At 39.2% G+C, this 20,794-nt stretch overlaps 5 protein-coding genes across 6 annotated transcripts; 3 read left to right on the top strand and 2 right to left on the bottom strand.

The window, feature by feature from the left end:
• The first annotated feature begins 1,299 nt into the window (after positions 1 to 1,299).
• Positions 1,300 to 3,572, top strand: LOC106400948 (sucrose transport protein SUC2-like). The gene is given in 4 exon segments (NM_001316121.1): positions 1,300 to 2,610; positions 2,763 to 2,826; positions 3,131 to 3,174; positions 3,269 to 3,572. Coding segments are annotated over 4 exon segments (1,527 nt in total). The 5' UTR covers positions 1,300 to 1,368; the 3' UTR covers positions 3,446 to 3,572.
• Positions 3,573 to 4,770: 1,198 nt separating this feature from the next.
• Positions 4,771 to 6,309, top strand: LOC106401327 (tetratricopeptide repeat domain-containing protein PYG7, chloroplastic). Of its 2 annotated transcripts, none has more exons than XM_013841826.3 (4): positions 4,771 to 5,051; positions 5,157 to 5,474; positions 5,658 to 5,804; positions 5,882 to 6,309. In XM_013841826.3, the coding sequence occupies exons 1-4, from the start codon at positions 4,911 to 4,913 to the stop codon at positions 6,164 to 6,166; spliced, it is 891 nt and encodes a 296-aa protein (XP_013697280.1). In that variant the 5' UTR covers positions 4,771 to 4,910; the 3' UTR covers positions 6,167 to 6,309. The 2 variants fall into 2 exon arrangements, with proteins under 2 accessions (XP_013697280.1, XP_013697281.1); XM_013841827.3 differs by having other exon boundaries at positions 4,815 to 5,051; positions 5,153 to 5,474.
• Positions 6,276 to 7,211, bottom strand: LOC106401328 (gibberellin-regulated protein 9). Its single transcript, XM_013841828.3, has 4 exons — positions 7,013 to 7,211; positions 6,862 to 6,915; positions 6,690 to 6,756; positions 6,276 to 6,612 (listed from the first exon to the last, which is right to left on the bottom strand). Exons 1-4 carry the CDS (start codon positions 7,070 to 7,072, stop codon positions 6,431 to 6,433), a joined length of 363 nt encoding a protein of 120 aa, XP_013697282.1. The 5' UTR covers positions 7,073 to 7,211; the 3' UTR covers positions 6,276 to 6,430.
• Positions 7,212 to 14,328: 7,117 nt separating this feature from the next.
• On the top strand, positions 14,329 to 17,080 carry LOC106398706 (receptor homology region, transmembrane domain- and RING domain-containing protein 3). The gene is made up of 4 exons (XM_022697178.2): positions 14,329 to 15,471; positions 15,582 to 15,812; positions 15,888 to 16,283; positions 16,363 to 17,080. Exons 1-4 carry the CDS (start codon positions 15,345 to 15,347, stop codon positions 16,863 to 16,865), a joined length of 1,257 nt encoding a protein of 418 aa, XP_022552899.1. The 5' UTR covers positions 14,329 to 15,344; the 3' UTR covers positions 16,866 to 17,080.
• On the bottom strand, positions 16,998 to 20,794 carry LOC106402249 (tRNA nucleotidyltransferase cca2). Its single transcript, XM_013842944.2, has 15 exons — positions 20,415 to 20,794; positions 20,169 to 20,299; positions 19,980 to 20,097; positions 19,785 to 19,837; positions 19,636 to 19,685; positions 19,451 to 19,549; positions 19,236 to 19,345; positions 19,012 to 19,139; positions 18,838 to 18,904; positions 18,662 to 18,745; positions 18,496 to 18,558; positions 18,042 to 18,219; positions 17,591 to 17,761; positions 17,350 to 17,447; positions 16,998 to 17,249 (listed from the first exon to the last, which is right to left on the bottom strand). The coding sequence occupies exons 1-15, from the start codon at positions 20,757 to 20,759 to the stop codon at positions 17,145 to 17,147; spliced, it is 1,800 nt and encodes a 599-aa protein (XP_013698398.1). The 5' UTR covers positions 20,760 to 20,794; the 3' UTR covers positions 16,998 to 17,144.

Below are 20,794 nucleotides of genomic sequence, written 5' to 3'. Positions count from 1 at the left end.
ATTTTTTTTATGTGGTTGCCAAATGTTACTATTCTCTGTCTTCATTCTCTTCACAATATATTTGTAAAATATCTTGAAAACATAAATTTATGATTTTTTAAAATAAATGGTGATTATATATACATACATTTAATGATACACCAACTATACATATGTATATTTCAAGGTATTTAATACTTTTTTAAGTATGATTGACACCATTGTAACAAAATAATTGATTATTAGTCACATAGAAGAGTAAAATACGGATATATAACCGTCCAGACTATAATGAATTCATCTAAATACCTACAAAAAGAGATGTTTTAATTTATCATTTCGTTTGTTTTCTATTTGGTGTTGCACTATTTTTAATAAAAGATTATTAATTAATCATTTTGTTTGTTTTCTAATAATTTTAACATCTCTTTTAGTAGATATTTAAATGAATTAATAATAGTTTATTAAAATAGTGTAACACCAAAAAATATTCTATTGCCACTCGCTTGGATCGAAATTTGAAAGTTATATTCTTTTTTTCTCTTTACCTAATTTAAAAATCTCAAAATAGTTTCAATCCGAATATATATATCAACATAGTATATGCTCTTACATATCATTTCTGACTTTTCTCTATCCGAATTTCTCGGTTTATGTTTTTTAAGATATATATTTTCATTTAATTTTCAGTTTTATAAAAGTAATTAAAAAGGTGAAACGAAAGTAAAGTGCCAGAGAGAATCGAATGTCCATATCAATAGATAGTAAGAGCATTTTTTTTTTGGCAACAGTAAGAGCATATTATTATAAGGATAATTTCCAATATTCTAATATATGTATTTAACACTCATATAATTTGACTTTATAATTAAAATTTAAACATAAGTATAAAATAATAAAGCCATTTATAGATTGACATATGGCTCATACATGTTTAGTAGAGGTTCTTAAAGAAACAATTCTTCCCATTTTGCACTTTTTCTTTCTTTTAAAACTCTTTTATTATTATAAATGCGAGAGGTTACTTTCTCAATGCTGATGCTAAAAGGTGAAATCACGATAACAAAGAATTTAACTTCCAAATACAGAAATTAATACTAGTATGACGCTAAAAAGGAGAAAAAATAAAATAAAAACAGAAAATTTAATATAAGACGGACACGTGTCAATACTGTACCCTACACTAAAGAGACATCTTATTTTTCTTTTCGATGCTTCAACTCTCTTAACTTGTCTCCTCTTCGGATAATCCTATCCCTCTCCTCCTATAAATAACTCTTCACTCTCCCCTATTTCTCAACCACAACAACCATCGGTAACACCACCGAAAAAAAAAACAAAACACATACCCTTTAAAAACAAAAGTTTAGTTTCTTCTTTTTCTACTAAATGGAGAAAGGTTCCAACGGTTCCGCGGCGTTGGAGATGCAGACGTCTGAGCTTGATCAGCCGGCGGCTCTCCGTAAGATCATATCGGTGTCCTCCATCGCCGCCGGTGTACAGTTCGGTTGGGCTTTACAGCTATCTCTGCTAACTCCTTACGTGCAGCTACTCGGGATCCCACATAAATGGGCTTCTCTGATTTGGCTCTGTGGCCCAATCTCCGGTATGCTTGTTCAGCCCATCGTCGGTTACCACAGTGACCGTTGCACCTCAAGATTCGGCCGTCGTCGTCCTTTTATCGTCGCCGGAGCCGGTTTAGTCACCGTCGCCGTGTTCCTTATCGGTTACGCCGCCGATATAGGTCACAGCATGGGTGATCAACTTGACAAACCGCCGAGAACGCGAGCTATCGCGATTTTCGCCCTCGGGTTCTGGATTCTCGACGTGGCGAACAACACTCTCCAAGGACCATGCCGCGCTTTCTTGGCTGATCTATCCGCGGGAAACGCAAAGAAAACGCGGACCGCAAACGCGTTTTTCTCGTTCTTCATGGCGGTTGGAAACGTTTTGGGATACGCGGCGGGTTCTTACAAGAACCTCTACAAAGTTGTCCCTTTCACGATGACCAAGTCCTGCGATCTCTACTGCGCAAACCTCAAAACGTGTTTTTTCCTCTCCATAACGCTACTCCTCTTGGTCACGTTCATGTCTCTATGTTACGTGACGGAGAAGCCATGGACCCCTGAGCCAACCGCAGACGGGAAACCCTCGAGCGTTCCGTTTTTCGGAGAGATCTTCGGAGCGTTCAAGGAGTTGAAAAGACCGATGTGGATGCTTCTTATAGTCACTGCACTGAACTGGATCGCTTGGTTCCCTTTCCTCCTCTTCGACACTGATTGGATGGGCCGTGAGGTGTACGGAGGAAACTCAGACGCAACCGCATCGGTGGCCTCTAAAAAGCTTTACAACGACGGAGTTAGAGCTGGTGCGTTGGGGCTTATGCTTAACGCGATTGTTCTTGGTTTCATGTCTCTTGGTGTTGAATGGGTTGGTCGCAAAATGGGTGGAGCAAAACGGCTTTGGGGAGCTGTTAACTTCATCCTTGCTATTTGCTTGGCCATGACTGTTGTGGTGACTAAACAGGCGGAGAATCACCGGCGAGATCACGGCGGTGCTAAAACAGGACCGCCTGGTAACGTCACCGCTGGTGCTTTAACTCTCTTTGCTGTTCTCGGTATTCCCCAAGCGGTAATGCTCTCTTAGTTTTGTTTTTTTGTGTGTTTTACAGAAAATGTTTTTGTGTACGTTAGTCAATTATTGGTATTAACTTTTTGTTTATCGGAAAAATAATAATTAATAGCTTATTTTGACCGTCTTTTTCAAATTTTAATTAATTGCAGATTACGTTCAGTATTCCTTTTGCACTAGCTTCCATATTTTCAACCAATTCTGGTGCCGGCCAAGGTAAATTTTTTATATTGAGTCATTTATTTAAATTAATCACGCGTTTTGTTTTGGATAATGTAAGTCTACAGTCTTCTTAAAGTGTTGGGACCTAAAAAAAAGTTATATGCATTTAATACGTACAGATTCGCAATTTAATAACTTATTGATATGATTTTTACAAGTCATCTCAATTTTTTTTTTTTAAAAACACTTATTGAGATGATTTTACAAGTCACCGATATTAATACATGGGGTTTCATCGACCATACGGAATATGCAATAATAATTTGAAACTAAAGATTTGTATGTTTCATCTCAACAGGACTTTCTCTAGGTGTTCTGAATCTGGCTATTGTCGTCCCACAGGTAAAAAAAAACGTTTGAGATCAGTTTTATTTAATTATTTACAAAAAAAAATGTTCACATCCTGATATGTATTTGTTGTTTCATTAAAACGTAGATGGTGGTATCTGTGGGGGGTGGACCATTCGATGAACTATTCCATGGTGGAAACATTCCGGCGTTTGTGCTAGGAGCAATTGCGGCCGCGGTGAGTGGCATATTGGCTTTAACCGTGTTGCCTTCGCCGCCACCGGATGCTCCAGCTTTCAAAACTGGGGCTATGGGATTTCATTAAAGTTTTAGCAGTGTTTCAGTGGCTATGTAACTCTCATAAAACTGTAGTGTTATTGTGCAAATCCTACATAAAGAGAAAAAAGGAAATTCATCTCCTTGGGGTGTGTTGGTTTATATTGTACCTAAACCCATTATGTTCCTTTTTTGTAACTAAAATTTCAATTTGGAGTATATTTCACCTTTTGCCACCTTCAAGGCTTCATTATTACCACTTCATTGTTTTGGATCTTTCAGTCATATCTCACACAAGAAGAATTGTATTGTTATTTGTTTCAAAATAAAACATAAAATGTTATAATTAATCTAGAAGAATAATTATTTTTGATGGTTTTCTTTTTTTTTAGTCAAGTGTATAAGAACCGAGTTGAGGTATACATGTAATGTAAATAAATACTATTTAAAATTCCAAAAATGCATTATGTTACCTTACTCGTAGTTATGCATACATAGAGTGATTTGAGTTTTGCGTCATCCAAGATACCTTGTGTTTTTTTTTTAAGATGCCTTATGTTTACCTTCAGTTATAAGCCTCTTTAGCTATTACATCGGCTTCACGTACAATTTTCCTCACAAATACAAAAGCTAATGTCAGGATGAGCTAGGCTGATACTATCTTTGGTGAGTGTAGCTACAGACTGGTTCTTTCAACCGTAAGATCCTGATGAAGAAATTGTCTCCTACAACAGATCAAACACACACAAGTTTAGTACATTAATTCTTCACGAGCTCCTGATCTGCAGATCTGAATTTAATATTCGGATTAAAACCTATAACTAGTGTCTTATTAATAACGTTAGTCAGGTATAGACCACCATCAGTTCAGGACGCAATCTGATTGTAAAGCTGATTCTATTGTTGCAATATAGTTTTCACACTACAAAAAAAAATAGAGCACAAAAAGATAATAAACACTTTGATTTTTAATTTATAGAGGATAAAAATAAGGGCAATTCTCTAGAATAACTTTTTTTAAGTTTTTGTCATAAAAATAACCTACGAAAATGAAAATGACTAAAATACCTTTTTTATTTTGAAATTTTTAAAATTTATTTTTTATTTTTTAAAATTTGAAACACTATCCCCAAAACTCCACTCCTTAACTCTAAACTATAAGTATAGATTAGTTAACCCTAAGGTAAAAGTACATTTTTAACTTTAGGGTAAAAATACAATTTTACCTTTTTAATAAAAAAAATTTTGGTCATTTTTTTTTATTAATGGCTATTTTGGTAACAAAAAATTAAAAAATGCTATCCTAAAGAATTTTTCTAAAAAAAATAAATAAAATGTGCAGATTAAAATTTTAATAAGGAGAGAGAGAGAGAGTCCGGGCGGGGTAAACCCGGAAACCCGAAGAGTAACGTGGGTGGGCCTTATCTTCATCTTCCTCACCACACACACACACACACAACAAACACGCACACTCGTGGATTTCAAACTTTCAGAGTAATCTCATCGGGACCTTTATGATCTCATCGAACATGCTTCTCCATACGCTATCTTCATCGTCTCCACCCATTCACCGCCTCTACCTCCACCATTCTCAGATTCTCCCTTCTTCTTCCTCTGTGTCGCTCAAGTTCCATCCCAAAACGATTTCTTTACAGGTAAAGACTCCAAATTTCTCTCAAAGAATCTGACTTTATTGCAATATTAGAGAATTCATTGGCTAATCTTCCTCCATGTTTTGTAAAACTTGTGGATGAAGGCAGATACATGGAAGGACTTTGGCTATTCGATCTGCAGAACTTGCTGCTAGAGGCTTACCTTCTTTGAAGAAGCTAGCAAGCAAAGGATCTACCTTTCTGCTGGGCCAGAGCTTGTTGATGGTCTCTGCTTATCCACAGCTGGCAGCAGCTGCAGAAATTGTGAAGCATGAACCGGTTTACGAAGTTGGAGAGTTGTTTGAATTAGGTATTCAGCTTTCTTACTTGCTGTTGCTACTGGGTTTGCTCGGAGTTGGTACTTTCTATGTGATTCGTCAAGTACTTGTCCGCAGAGAGCTTGACCTCTCTGCCAAAGAACTACAGGTATTGATTGTGATCCCAAGTATTAACCTTTGTGTTAGAGTAAGATACATCAGATGATGGAAGACCAGTAGAGAACTGATGAAATAGTATTTGATGTCTCTCGAATGTTTTTAGCAAACCACTGTTATTAGACTGATCAAAACTGTTTTATATGGTTGTTGTATTTGTCTGAATAATCTGAAGGAGCAAGTTAGGAGCGGGGATGCAAGTGCAACAGAGCTCTTTGAGCTAGGTGCAGTGATGCTGAGACGCAAATTTTATCCTGCAGCCAACAAGTTCTTGCTTCAAGCTATCCAGAAATGGGACGGTGACGATCAAGATCTTGCTCAGGTAATAATACAAATTTACACACACAAGCACGCACTGTTTCCAGCAAGTACAAATGATGAGTACAATTCTCGAGACAGGTCTACAACGCTCTTGGAGTGAGTTATGTCCGAGAGGATAAACTGGACAAAGGAATCGCTCAGTTTGAGATGGCGGTGAAGATTCAGCCTGGTTATGTAACGGCTTGGAACAACCTTGGAGATGCTTATGAGAAGAAGAAGGAGCTGCCTTTGGCGTTGAAAGCGTTTGAAGAGGTTTTGTTGTTTGATCCCAACAATAAGGTGGCTCGGCCTCGACGTGATGCGTTGAAGGATCGCGTTAAGCTCTATAAAGGCGTTGTCGCGGTTAAGTCCAAGAAACGGTGACGAAAAACCAATAAACCAAGAACTCCCCCTCGTCTCTCTTATGTTATTTTTGTAAGGACATTTTGTGTTATTATTATGAATATGAAACTTGTTTTCTGTTTTGTAACTCTTGACAATAAAATCACTCATCTTATTATTCGGAATTTTGATACAATGTTCTGAATAATGATAATAACATAATGGGAAATAAGCTCACACAAGATACTAAAGAAGCAACAACATAGTATAGATGATCAGGGCAAGTAACATAGCGGTTTTTTAGACTCAAGGACACTTGAGCTTATTGCCGTGAGTACGGAGATTAGCGTAGCAAGGACATGATGCTGTGTTGCCTGAGGTTCCGGGCGGCACGCACTGGCACTTGGCGCAGCAACTTCCACAAGCTCTGTAACACACTTTCTTCCTCGACGTCTCTCTGCATCTCCTCGCGCACGCATACCCACAATCTGCAAATATTTGTCTCATGCATTAATCAAAACGTCGTTTGGCAAAATAAAAGAAGAAGACTTAGAATGTTACTAACTGAATGGTGGACGATGATGGTATGTCCTCTTAAATGCCTCCACTTGGTTCTCCTCGTTCGTCTGAATCTATAAGCAACACAAATAACCGATTTTTTTTTGAGAATGAATGTTAAATTTACTCGAATCAAACCGAATTTATTTTACTCTTTGGAATGTTTGTGTCAGTTTTACCTGAGTAACAGAGGAGGTTTCAGCGTTGCTGGATGAAGATAGATCTGCAAGTACCTGTGAAAGAATCAGACAAGAACGTCTCAGTGTTTTTAGTTAGTATGTTTGCAACAAAGAGAAGCTAAATCTTGAAAAATGTTTTGATCATTTTTACCTGAGAAAGCAGAATAAGAGAGATGAGCATAACAAAAGCCACCACTTTCATCTTCTCCATCTTGTCGGTTTTGAAGTAGTTTGTGAAAATAGAAGCTGTGGATGGTTCTTTATATAGACACAATGTAGCTATTTTGTCTTCTTCCTCTTTTCTTTTGTTGAGTGAAAAAAAAACTCATGTTGGATAGGTATCACATGCAATCGCTGGACTAGACATAAATCACAGATATTAGATTGAGTTTTGCTGTAAAGTGTTGGTGTTTGATGCAACAGTTTTGATTGGTCTTTGAGGATATATCTAATTTATTATGCAAGGACGAAGAGGAAAATTCAAACCTTGTTCACTGAAATCTAAATCAAGCTTAAATACATGAAATGAGAGTAAATTTACAGTAAAAATATATAGGCTGGTTTTAATAAGGTACTGTAATGTGTGTGACTTCACTGACTTGTCGACACACGTATGGAGAGACAAGTGTACTAAAGTGTATAAAGAAAGAGGCAATTAGGTAGTTTGAAAATTAATGTCTTAATGATATCTTTGCCATAAGAGTGTTATAACAGCTGTCTCCTAGTTCAGACATAGAACAGCTGAGAGAGATAGATGAAGAAAAACGCATGCAGACGCAATGTTGTTCGAAAAAAGCAGATGGAAATGTTTGGCTCCGTTTGGTGAAAACGTAAATATTATTACTGTCTTCTATAAACCACATTCAAATAACAAACGCGCATGATGAGACTTTAAACTGAGAACGAAACCGAACAACTACTTAGACCATGATTATGGGAGGGTTCTTAAAGTAGGGTTCTTATATTCCGCTAAGAACCCCACCCTAAGAACCTCTTCAGTGGCGGACCCAAGTTTGATTTTAAGGGGTGTCACATAATTCATATAGAAAAAAATAAACAATAAAAATGTAAGAGGCTGGAATTGAACCGGAAAAAAGTGTGTCAGCTGTAAAGGAAAAGACCAAGTCAGCTACAAACTTTTCCATTAATTGTTATACAAACACAAAGATATAAAATTAAACATGTGTCAGATGACCCGCTATTCTATAACGTGGGTCCGCCTCTGAACTTCCCAACAATCATGTTCTTAGGCCACGATTGTTTATTTGCGTAATTGCGTCTGTGTTGGTGTTTTCATGTTATAAGGATCAATATGTAAGTTCAAACGCAAATTTTTATATAATTTTATATAGTTGATAGAAAAAGAATGAGAATTATGGTTCCATGCAGAAAAAAAAAATCTAAAAGAAAAGTCATTATTTGTTATAAATCAATTAATGGATGTACATAACCGGTCCGGTCCATAACCGGCCCATACACTTAGAGAGAGATGACCCAACCCTATAGAGAGAGGCAGCGGCCGCGAGACTTAGAGAGAGAGAGACGACTACATGGTTTAGGAGAAAAGGAAACTCAATTTCATTTTCCTTGTATGATTAGGATTTCCATTTTTCTTTATGTTTATGACTTGTAATCTTTCCTTTTATCTATCTTGTAATCCCCTATATAAAGGGAACACTTTATGATTAATAATACACAGAAACATTCAGCTCTAAATCTATTGTTTCACAACAGGTTATCAGCACGATAGTTTCAAAACTCTCTGAGCCAAAATCGCAAAACCCTTAAACCCTAAACTAGCCGGCGATCCATCTAACCCTAATCTGATCGCACCTAAACCCTAACCCGATCAAGTCCCGTTCGTTCCAGCAAGCATTCCCGTCTCAGCCCCATCCGATCTCAGCTCAGACGACCCCATCCGTTCTCAGCTTGCATCCCGGACAGCTGCAGCTCGCGTTCCCCGATCAGCCAGCTCGCGACCCGATAGGAAGCAGCCTGCTCGCGTTCCCGATCAGACGCGTCCCGTTCCAGTTCACGCCTCAGCACGCGACCGTTCCAGCTCGTTCCAGCTCGCGTCCGATCGTCCAGCTCGAGGTTCTCTTGGTGGTCCGGTTCTACAATCTTCAAAACCTAAAGGTAATTCGAATTTTGAAAACATGAAATCGAATTTGGCTGTTTTGTAAAGATTGAAACCCTAAAAAACCTAATCTCTAAAAGATGAAAGCCATAGGATAATAGATCAATCCCCTATGAGTAAATCGAAGCTCTATAAGTTCGATCCAAACCCTAAAAATCGAGATTTGATCCATTGATCAATTAAAATCAGAACCTTGAAGGTTTTGAATCTCAAAATTAAACTCCTTTGATCTAAGATCAAATCAAATTCCTAAAACTCTAAAATTGAAAAATCGATTTTTATTGTTTAAAATTGAATCTTGATTGATTGATTGATCACCTACAACTATTAATTAAGATTGTTTAAACTTGAATCTGAATAAATTGAGATTGCTTGACTTGTTTAAACTGAAACCCTAGTCTAGATTACTTTTGAAATCGAATCTGAATTGTGGTCGTGTGGCCTTGTTGCATTCTAGGTTAATTGTTCTAGATCTGATCATACTCGTGACCGTGCGGCCTTGTTGCATTCATACCTTAACTTGATCACTTTGATTAATTGCAATTACACTTATAACTTATTCTAGGAATGGCATTGAATCAAATCAAATAGCCGTGTGGCTTGTTCTTTTGCTTGGCCGAGTGTTTGTGTGTTTTGATTGCATCATGTATGAACTGATAGAAACCATGTTAGGATTGCAATTACATAACAAACTAAATGCATAAGAGTGAACCGAATGCATCCATAGCCGTGTGGCTTAACTTGGCAGTGCGGCTTACTCATTGGCCGTAAGGCATAGATCTTGGCCGTGAGGCATTGTTTGATTGTTTGAACCTAAAACCCTAATCGTTTAAACTTAAAACTATTACCAAAGATCTAAAATATTAATCTATGATTTCAGATGTCGAAAATCAACAACCTTGATTTCGCTGCCCTTAATCTATCTGGAGACAATTACCTTCAGTGGGCGCTCGATGCTAAGATCATCCTGAAATCCAAGGGTCTCAGTGAATGTATCACCGAGAACAGTAATCCTAATGAGAAGGATCGTTACAGAGCCATCTTGATCATTCGTCATCATCTAGCTGAGAGTCTCAAGGATCAATATCTAACCATTGAGAATCCACTAGATCTTTGGAACGAATTGAAATCGAGATATGATCACCAGAGAACGGTGATCTGACCTAAGGCTCGGTCTGATTGGAGAGATCTAAGAATTCAAGACTATAAGTCCGTGGACGAGTACAACCCGGCCAATACTTTGTGGTGAAAGTATTACGGATGAGGATATGCTTGAGAAAACCTTTTCCACTTTCCACACAAGCAATGTACTGTTACAACAACAGTACCGTGAGAAAGGTTTTAAGACCTATGCTGATCTTATTTCTTGTCTCTTGCTTGCTGAGCAGAATAATGAATTATTAATGAGAAACAGTGAGATGAGACCTGTTGGCTCAGCAGCACCACCTGAAGCACACACCAATGAGGACAATAAAGATCCCCACCATGTCCAAAGAAACGACTATCATGGCCGTGGTCGAGGAAGTAGAAACGGACGTGACCGTGGCTGAAGTTCCTTTGGCCGCAGACGAGGGAATCAGAATGGACGAGATCATGGACGTGATCGTGGCTCATTTGGAAGAGGCCATGGTCGCGGCCGTGGATCTTCTTTCAAACCTCAACACTCGACTAATCTGTGTGTCATAGGTGTGGAATGAGTAATCATTGGGCTAAGACTTGTAGGACTCCCAAGCATCTAGTTGATCTCTATCAAGAGAGTTTGAAAGGGAAGAATCATGAGACCATATGACTTATCAAGATGATGAACTTGACTTCAATCATGAGAAGGACGATCTTATGGATTATGAAACTTCATATTGTCTTAAAGACTGAAGATTGATTTCGACATTTGTTATTTGCCTTGTATTCACCCAAATCTAAGAGAAGTTTACTAAGCTTTAAAGACATTCGAATAAATGGCTTTCATATTGAAACCACGGGCGAAGGAAACAAAGAATCCCTTCAAATCTTTGAAATCGTCCATGGCAATATGAAAGTTTTAGAATCCATTCCCGCACTATCTACTGGTCTTTACCATGCTAAAGTCAGTATGATCGAGGCCAATGCCACTTTTAACAAAGAGGCAATCGACAACTTCACTTTATGGCACGACCGGCTTGGCCATCCCGGTTCGACCATGATACATAAATTGATCCTGAACTCAAACGGCCATCCTCTTAAAGAGAAACGAATTATCCCTAAGCACCTATCTTGTGTTGCTTGTTCCCAAGGGAAAATAATCGTTAGGCCATCACCAGTCAAAGTCACTAAGGAGATTATAAACTTTCTGGAAAGAATTCAAGGAGACATCTGTGGTCCAATTCACCTACCTTGTGGGACATTTCGATATTTCATGGTCCTCATAGATGCGTCCACTAGATGTTCGCATGTTTGTCTCCTGTCGACCAGAAACTTGGCATTTGCCAGGTTGCTTGCTCAGATAATTCGATTACGAGCTCATTTTCCAGATTTTCCTTTAAAGATTATACGTCTTGATAATGCTGGTGAGTTCACTTCCCAAGCATTTAATGATTATTGTATGTCCATGGGGGTAAGTGTGGAACACTCCGTGGCACATGTACATACACAAAACGGCTTGGCCGAATCATTTATAAAACACATACAGCTCATAGCTCGACCATTACTCATGAGGTCGAGACTTCCGGTCTCAGCGTGGGGACATGCGGTCCTTCACACAGCTGAGCTCATACGCATCAGGCCATCAATTGAACATAAGTATTCCCCATTACAATTACTTACGGGTCATGAGCCAGACGTATCCCATCTTAGGACATTCGGTTGTGCCGTTTGTGTTCCAATAGCTCCACCACAGAGAACAAAGATGGGACCTCAAAGGAAGATGGGGATATACGTTGGATTTGATTCCCCCATGATTTTAATGTATCTTGAGCCAACTACGGGTGATTTGTTTAAGGCCAGATACGCGGATTGTCATTTCAATGAATCCGAACTTCCAACATTAGGGGGAGATAGTAGTAAAATGGTAAAAGAAATCTCATGGAATCAAACATCCATATCTTGGCAAGATCCTCGAACTCAAGAATGTGATCTAGAAGTTCAAAAGATAATTCATTCACAAAAGCTAGCTAATCAATTGCCAGATTCCTTTGCTGACCCGAAAAGTGTGACTAAGTCATACATACCAGTTACTAATGCACCAATAAGAATTGATGTTCAAGAAGGACACAATCATGTTACTACAGAGTCTAGACAACGTGTAAAACGTGGTAGACCAATAGGTTCCAAAGATAAGAACCCTCGGAAAACAAAGAAAGGTGCAGAAAATGAAACCGAGGTTCATAAGACACCAGACATGGCCGCGGCCGATCCAGCCCGTGATGTGGCCGCGTCCAACCCTACGGCTTTAGACATGGCCGGACCTGATGCCACTTATGTGGCCGGCCCTGATGTGCCAAATAATGTTGCTTGGGACGCCTTGCTTCATGGTACTGATGGTCCAGATAATAATGAGATCTCAATAAACTATGTCTTGTCTGGAAAACAATGAAACAGAAAACATGTCGACATTGATGATTTATTTGCTTATGAAGTAGCACTTGAACTTATGGATAATGAGGATCATGAACCCACGTCTATATATGAATGCATGCAACGACCAGATTGGATTGAATGGAAAGAAGTCATAAAAGTGGAATTAGAATCACTGAGAAAAAGAGGTGTATTTGGCCAAATAATCCGGACACCTCATGATATCAAACCAGTTGGATACAAATGGGTCTTTGTGAGGAAAAGAAATGAGAATGGTGAAGTCGTGAGGTATAAAGCCCGACTTTTTGCACAAGGATTCTCACAGAGACCAGTAATAGACTATGAGGAGACATACTCCCCTGTGGTGGATGCTACGACCTTCAGATTTTTAATAAGTCTGGCCGTGAGAGAAGGTCTAGATTTACGGTTAATGGATGTTGTAACCGCATACCTATATGGTTCACTAGATAATGAAATCTATATGAAAGTCCCAGAAGGTATAGAATTGAAAAACAAAGAGAGTTCTCGAGAACAACATTGTATTAAGTTGAATAAATCTCTTTATGGACTGAAACAATCCGGACGGATGTGGTACAATAGACTCAGTGAGTACCTAGTAAAAGAGGGATATAGAAATGACCCTATCAGTCCAAGTATTTTCATTAAGAAATTCGAAAATCAAGGGTTCGTGATCATAACAGTATATGTTGATGATCTGAACATCCTTGGAACCTCTGGAGAGATTTCCCAAACGGTTGAATACTTTAAGAAAGAATTTGAGATGAAAGATCTCGGGAAAACAAAATTTTGTTTGGGATTACAACTTGAGTACATAAATGATGGGATCCTTGTGCATCAGATGGCATACACTGAAAAGGTACTCAAGAGGTTTAATATGGCCGATTGCCATCCACTGACCAGTCCCATGGTCGTGAGATCACTCGGCCTGGACACTGATCCCTTCCGTCCCAAGATGGACGATGAGGATGTCCTTGGTCCCGAAATGCCATATCTCAGTGCCATAGGAGCTTTAATGTACTTGGCAACTCACACACGGCCTGATATAAGCTTTACCGTGAACGTACTATCTAGGTTTAGCTCATGTCCGACCCAGAGGCACTGGAACGGGATAAAACATGTTCTTCGTTACCTGCAAGGAACGAAAGACTTGGGTCTATATTATACTAACCATAACAAAGATGGTTTAGTTGGTTTTGCTGATGCTGGTTATCTATCAGATCCACATCAGACTCGATCACAGACATGATATGTCTTTACACATGTAGGTACGACCATATCATGGCGTTCCATGAAACAGATCATCGCGGCCACATCATCCAATCATTCGGAAATACTAGCCGTTCATGAGGCCAGCCGCGAGGTCGTTTGGTTGAGGTCGATGACCCAACATATCAGATCAGATTGTGGGATGGTCGAGTGCAAAGAGCCGACTGTTATCTTCGAGGACAATGCGGCTTGCATTGCTCAGCTCAAAGATGGTTATATCAAAGGGGACAGGACAAAGCATATTTTGCCTAAGTTCTTCTTTATCCACGATTTGCAAAAGACCGGAGAGGTCAAAGTGATCCAAGTACGGTCAAGTGATAACTCAAGTACGGTCAAGTGATAACTCGGCCGATTTATTCACTAAGGCACTTCCGACCTGCACGTTCAGGAAGCTCACACATCAGATTGGGATGCGTAGGCTGAAAGACCTCCACTGAGGTTCACATCAGGGGGAGTAGTACGTGTTGTAATCTTTTTTCTTCATCATGGTTTTGTCCCACTGGGTTTTCCTGATAAGGTTTTAATGAGGCAACATTAAGCGTATTACAATCTCTGTATGGTTATGGCATCCAAGGGGAAGTGTTATAAATCAATTGATGGATGTTCATACACTTAGAGAGAGAGACGGCCCAACCCTAGAGAAAGAGGCGACGGCCGCGAGACTTAGAGAGAGAGAGACGGCTACATGGTTTATGAGAAAAGGAAACTCAATTTTATTTTCATTGTATGATTAGGATTTCCCTTTTCGTTTATGTTTATGATCTGTAATCTTTTCTTTTATCTATCTTGTAATTCCCTATATAAAGGAAACACTTTATGATTAATAATACAGAGAAACATTCAGCTGTAAATCTATTGTTTCACAAACTTTATTCAGTTTTTTTTTCCACTAAAATATAGAGAAAGAAGCACAGGGTGCAAATTGCTATGTAATACATTAATTGATGGAGATTGGAAAACGACTCGAGAGGAGACAATAAATAAAACTTTATCAAATGACGTATGCCCAACGAAATTTTTCGAAAATGGATCAGGCCCAATAACTGGAATCCTTTATTATTGGGCCGGGTCTGGGTGTATTATATATGTTGATGACAGAGAAAAAAAACTAGTCATTATTTAGATTTTTGATATAAATGAGAGCTGGACTTTTTTTTGAGTGTCAAATGTGAAAGTTGGATTGATTACATACTTTTAGTTAATTCTCAAATCTAGCTAAATTGTCTCCTATAGAATACCTAAAATTCAAATATGAATGTTCAGATATTAAAAACAAAATATATTTATTAAAAAGTGGTTCTTAAGTATAAAAATTTAGTTATGTTTACTTAACAATCCACAAGTTTTAAAAGTCAATAATTGAATACTACCAAATTTTAGCATATATTAAAAACCACTAAATAACTATTTAATTTTGAGAAGAACATAAGTTATGATTATATTTCATAACCAAAAGTAAAGCATTCAATCCATTAGCCCCTCAAACCGAGTTGTGCAAGGGAAGCAGACGATGAATCTTGTTGCTCTGGTGCTCCTGATATTACACATTTTCATTGTTTCATGGGTAGATGCAGGCACAGTCGTTTTGATGAATTCCAACATCACTCAGTCTTTCGAAGACATGGAAGGTGATTTCTGTGAGTTTTTCCTTACTTCCACCACTCACTGACACACGCACATGTATGTGATCTGTTGTATATATAATTTGCTAAACTTCGCTAATGCTGATAAAAGTTTTGCGTTCCAGCTCCATCAGAAGAGGCTACGGTAGAAACCGGAGTCCTTTACGTGGCTGATCCTCTTGACGCTTGCCAAAAGTTGAGGAATAAACCGAAGCAGAGTACTAACGGTACTTTCCCTTTCGTGTTGATCATGAAAGGAGGCTGCAGTTTTGAGCACAAAGTCAGAAACGCTCAGGAAACCGGTTTCAAAGCTGCCATTGTCCATGACGATGTGGACCGCGACTTCTTATTAGCTAGTAATATCTTGTACTAAACAAAGTATCTAAATATTGAATCGATGCCACAAATCTTGATTTTGGGATCTTTTTCAGTGGAAGGAGACGAGTATGGTATAAACATTCAAGCGGTTTTTGTGGCGAAAGCAGCAGGAGAAACACTCAAGAAATACGCTGGCATGGCAGAAACAAGAGTCATGCTGGTCCCTAGTTTAGAGGACTCCGGGTTGTCGTTGTTCGCGACCACAGCATTGGTTGTATCGTTGGGCATGTTTGTTGTTCTGACCACTTGTATTTACATCTGTAGACGTTGTACATCACCTATAACTGATGCATCCCAGTTCCATGGAATGAGCAGTAGAACGGTAAAAGCAATGCCGAGTGTTACATTCACTTCTGTGCGCGGATACATCACAACAGCTCTGTCTTGCGCTATCTGCCTCGAAGACTACAGTGTTGGAGAGAAGCTCAGGGTCTTACCTTGCTGTCACAGTTAAGTATACGCGAAACTTAAAACTTTCTATAGCTTGTTAGAAACAAACCAACTTATGATCCTTTTGGTGTTTCACAGAGTTTCATGCCACTTGTGTAGACGTGTGGCTTACATCATGGAGAACGTTTTGCCCAGTGTGTAAACAGGATGCAAGAATAAGCACGGACGAGCCATCAGCTTCAGAGAGCACACCGCTCCTTGCAGGATCATCTTTAGTGCATATAGACCCTCCTGTGGGATCCTCACTTTTGCCCACGAGCTCGTCCTACAGTCAGCTATCTTTCAGGTCTTCTTCCGCTCATGTCAGCCATATATCTGCGGATTTCAGGCAACAAGCAGCCTCCCCGTTGCGGTCTTCAACGCAGAGATCATACATCACCTGTATAGGCTCGTTGGACTCACCGTTTTACTCGAACATAGCATCTCTCAACGAGATGATGCTACCATATCAGACTAGCCCACGCAATGCGTCCCCTGGGTTTGTCCAATCAACAAGTCATCAGTTCAACTCTTCGCTCTCCAGGGCATCAGAAGGTTCATCATCTCATTTCGCCTCTGCACACTCGCTTGAAGAATGTTAGACCAAAGATTCGAGCAGACACCATGGACTCTCTAGGTCCGGTTTGGTTCACTAGGATTCTTTTGCTTTTAATGTTCTGTCTACGCATCAAATCCTTGGAAAGCTATCTATTAGCCAATAAGGATTGATGATATGTATATAACCTCTCTGTCCATGTTGGTTTCATTCTTATTTTTTTTTTGGGTTTAGTTCGCTCGAATCTGAGATTCAACTAAAGCTACAATGTCGAATGATTTTAAAGACTACATAGCACAAAGAGGCATCAGATTCTAAAGTCAATTCACTCTGTCCGTTGTCGTTTTGCTTGTATTTCTCTCATCCAATCTTTGCATTCCTCTGCGGAGCCATTGGGATAAGCTAGCTGCCATGTGAGAAGTTTCTGTTGCTGCAAAAACAGAGAAAATGGGACGACATCATGTATTAGAGAGAAGCTAAGATTCTCAACTGTTAAGAGATTCACAATAAATAAAGCCTTTTTAACTAACCCATTCACGGATGAGGGATGATCCTCCGCTAAGCTCTGCAATTTGCATGATCTCCCTCCCATTCACCAGAGGCTTTACATCCCAGATGTTATCAAGACCTGTAATGTTAAAGCCAAGAAACACCATTACGAATGTGGACTTGTGGAGCCTTTATAAACTAGTCACACCCTAGCATCTTTTGCCTCCTCTTGGGAAACATCTATCTTTCATGCTACGATTTATCAAGCATACTAACGCCTACCCAGTTCACGAATGGTTTCCTCGATCGTTTGATAGATTTCTCGCAACTTGTCCAGTTGGAAATCCAAATGCCCAATTTGTTGATCTTCCTTCATGCCGTCAACCGTACTCAACAACAGAGATGTTAAGAGTGCAACACGCCAGAAGTCTTTGACTTCTCTAAGAAGAAACCCTGGAATAGTAACAAAACATACCATTTTAGTTATATACATATAGTTGGAGATCTAATGTGTTCACTAAATCACCAGTTTTATACTACTCGTAGTTTATATAATCACAGAGGATAGTAATACTTATGATGTCCAGAGTATTGTACAAGTAACAGAAAGACACCGCTGAGATTATCTATGGCATCGATTAACTAAAATAAAATTAGTGCTTTTTTCTTCAACTATTTTCTCGACTTTTTTAGGTGGGCGTAATACAATACAATAACGGCTACAAAGGAGTACCTGTGAGTACTCTTATCTTCGATGTTGCTGGGAGCTCTGGATCACCAAGGGAAATAGACTTCCAGAGCTCAAGAATATTAGTGGCCCAATCAAGCTTGTCCAGTTGTACGTCATTTTTCAACCGAAAGGAAGCAATCAACGATAGGAATTTCTCCGTAGCACGATGTATGTTGATAACCTGAAGAAGAAGGATTTAGTTATTATGATAGTCGCAGATCTGTAAAGTCGTAAAGTAGTCGAACTTAAAAAGGCATGGTCAAACGAGATACACTGCTCTTGAAAAGAACCACACCAACAATCTAAAGCAAAACATAGGTGAAGCCGTGAAGGTTATGATTTTACCATGTTAATGTTTTTTTTTCCCGTTATTACCAAATGAAACACATAACAAGTATCGCCCTGTAGTTACAGCAGTTAAGGCCTAAGATATTGAACACTAATAATCAGAGCTCACCGTTTCAGCATCACTAGTCTTCCGCTTCAAGGAGAATTTGAATATGTGGTTGACAACAGGGATCTAGAAAAAGGGCTCAAGTTTTGTTAGCTATGATATTCATACTCAGATTTAGTTAACCAAAGAAAAGATGACAAGAGTTCAGATATGTAAGGAACTACAGTACCAGTTTGCCTTTATTGTCTTTGTAAACGGTTTTCCTAAAGGGAAGAAACAGTGCAGCATACAAAGCAAGCCTTCTTACTTCACCCTAAAACCAAAGAATACAACAATAAAAATCTACCGGGAACTCCTTTTCTAGCAGTTAAAACAAGATGAGATCGTGACAGACTAATAACTCACGCTGAACTTTCCTAGCCCAGGTGTTTGAATAAGGCTCCACATAGCTTCCAAGTATGCTTGGCAGAGGCTAGAAAAACGGAGACACGTTAGTGATTTTTTTCAAAATATGAATATGAACCTCACAGAACCAGGTTTGCTAAGTTGCTGAGTATTAAGAGTAGAAATGAGATGAACCTGCCACAATTCTCTAACGGTGCAGGCTCGGATGAAGATGGTAAGGCAAAGACAACCCCAAATAGCTTCAGGTCAGAAAGATGCGTTACTGCTGAAACTGGTCCATTTCCAGATATCATCAAGTCGATCTGCACCAAGAAATCAAGTTGTGTAACGCTAAACCTCTACAAAAAAATTGCAGCGAAATCAGCTATATCAAGCAAGAACGAAGATCAGATACATACTTCATTGCCGATTCGCTCTCTGCTAATTTTTTCTCCAAGAGCTACCCTCACTTCCTCACTTGAAGCAGCTTGTTTCAGTTCATTATCCAGAGTAAAACCAAATCTAGCACCTGTTACGGCAGTAGAATAACCACAGAGCTCAAATGAAGATCTGAAATGGACTGTGTTATGATATATAATGAAAAAAAAGAAAGAAAAAAAAGAAGACGCAGTACCAAAGCGAATAGCCCGGAGGACTCGCAAAGGATCATCCAGAAACGTAGCTTTTGCAGGCAATGGTGTAACAATTCTTCCGGACTTGAGGTCATCGATGCCTGTAATTTTATCAGTTCCTTGTTATATTATTTTGAACATCACAGGAAACGAATAATTCTGAGAAGTGGGAACACTAAAAGGCAACCTCTTTCTGTAAGATCTTCTACTGAGGCAGTGTTAAGGTTGTAGAACAAGCTGTCAAAATTAAGAAATCATAAAAATGTTACCATTTGCATACAGTGATGCGGTGATCACAGCTACTATACTTATAGTTCTTGACAAAAATGAGAGTACCTATTTATGGTTAAGTCTCTCCTGTAAGCATCCTCCTTTGCGGTGCCAAATTTCTGAAATAAACCAAAGAAACAAAAGCTTAAAAGTAAGCAGCACAAGCAGTTGGGTCCTTTTGCATCTCTCGAAAACTAATATAACATTGACGTCGGGATAGGATGTGTTATGCATTTGTAGCAGATACATAAGGAGCATTACCATTGTAGGGATACGACTATTCTCTGTATACTCTTCACATCTCAAATTAACAAAGTCTATCCATTGGTCATAAATGCGCATCTTTGCTGTCTCCAAATGTTTGGATTGGTCAGGATTCCTGAAACAAAAGGCCAGCAAAATCAACCAGTCAACATCAAGAACTGTGAGGAAGAAAAGTTTGAAGAAGACCTTTCAATAACAGTGTCGCCTTGAACTTGTTCGTCTCTAGAAGATAAGTATTCCTTGAGCTTATCAAGAAACTCACTTCCAGACATGTTGTCGATCGCTATGTCAATATCATCACTATCTCTCCCTAGAAGCTGCAAACACAAACATAATAACATCACTCAAGATAGGAATCTCAAAGTAGCACTCAATGGCAAAAAAATCCTCCTAGAGCAACCACGACGATTCCCTAAGACGGCGGGAGAGTACCTTATCGCGAACCCAACCACCGGCGACGCGAAGCTGCGTGTCGAGGTTGCAGAACCTGAGAGTACCGAGAAGCCGATCGAAAATCTTCCGCTCCTTCTCAGTGAGATCAATCTTCTCCTTCAACTCGACTGAGATCTTTGATTGCTTCTGATTATCTTCTCCTCCAACAGTCGTCGTCGTCATCGCCGTCTTCAAAGTCGAGAACCAGCAACGGCACAGGCTCGGAGAAACACCACGAAACGCGACGGTTGAGAAACGGTTAGGTTTACGGTGGCGAGAAGGAGGAATCAGGAGAATGGGTCTGGGCAGGGTTATAATAGTGTTGATTGGAAGAGACAATCTCATGGTTTCTTTTAGCGTTTTAATGGCGCGTTTTTCTT

Source organism: Brassica napus, chromosome C5 (genome assembly GCF_020379485.1).
Source record: "Brassica napus cultivar Da-Ae chromosome C5, Da-Ae, whole genome shotgun sequence".
NCBI classification, from domain to species: domain Eukaryota; kingdom Viridiplantae; phylum Streptophyta; class Magnoliopsida; order Brassicales; family Brassicaceae; genus Brassica; species Brassica napus.
This window is presented reverse-complemented; position numbering and strand designations above follow the sequence as displayed.

What these genes read in the sequence shown, in the direction of transcription:
- LOC106401327 (XM_013841826.3), top strand. Translation starts at nt 4,911, where the DNA reads ATGATCTCATCGAACATGCTTCTCCATACGCTATCTTCATCGTCTCCA. An exon ending in CCAAAACGATTTCTTTACAG is followed by an intron (nt 5,052 to 5,156) that starts GTAAAGACTCCA and finishes GGATGAAGGCAG; the next exon opens with ATACATGGAAGGACTTTGGC. An exon ending in ACGATCAAGATCTTGCTCAG is followed by an intron (nt 5,805 to 5,881) that starts GTAATAATACAA and finishes TTCTCGAGACAG; the next exon opens with GTCTACAACGCTCTTGGAGT.
- LOC106398706 (XM_022697178.2), top strand. Translation starts at nt 15,345, where the DNA reads ATGAATCTTGTTGCTCTGGTGCTCCTGATATTACACATTTTCATTGTT. An exon ending in CCGCGACTTCTTATTAGCTA is followed by an intron (nt 15,813 to 15,887) that starts GTAATATCTTGT and finishes GATCTTTTTCAG; the next exon opens with TGGAAGGAGACGAGTATGGT. An exon ending in GGTCTTACCTTGCTGTCACA is followed by an intron (nt 16,284 to 16,362) that starts GTTAAGTATACG and finishes GGTGTTTCACAG; the next exon opens with AGTTTCATGCCACTTGTGTA.
- LOC106401328 (XM_013841828.3), bottom strand. Translation starts at nt 7,072, where the DNA reads ATGGAGAAGATGAAAGTGGTGGCTTTTGTTATGCTCATCTCTCTTATT. An exon ending in AAACCTCCTCTGTTACTCAG is followed by an intron (nt 6,757 to 6,861) that starts GTAAAACTGACA and finishes TGTTGCTTATAG; the next exon opens with ATTCAGACGAACGAGGAGAA. An exon ending in CCATCATCGTCCACCATTCA is followed by an intron (nt 6,613 to 6,689) that starts GTTAGTAACATT and finishes AAATATTTGCAG; the next exon opens with ATTGTGGGTATGCGTGCGCG.
- LOC106402249 (XM_013842944.2), bottom strand. Translation starts at nt 20,759, where the DNA reads ATGAGATTGTCTCTTCCAATCAACACTATTATAACCCTGCCCAGACCC. An exon ending in ATAGTCGTATCCCTACAATG is followed by an intron (nt 19,838 to 19,979) that starts GTAATGCTCCTT and finishes GGTTTATTTCAG; the next exon opens with AAATTTGGCACCGCAAAGGA. An exon ending in CATCCCTCATCCGTGAATGG is followed by an intron (nt 17,250 to 17,349) that starts GTTAGTTAAAAA and finishes CTGTTTTTGCAG; the next exon opens with CAACAGAAACTTCTCACATG.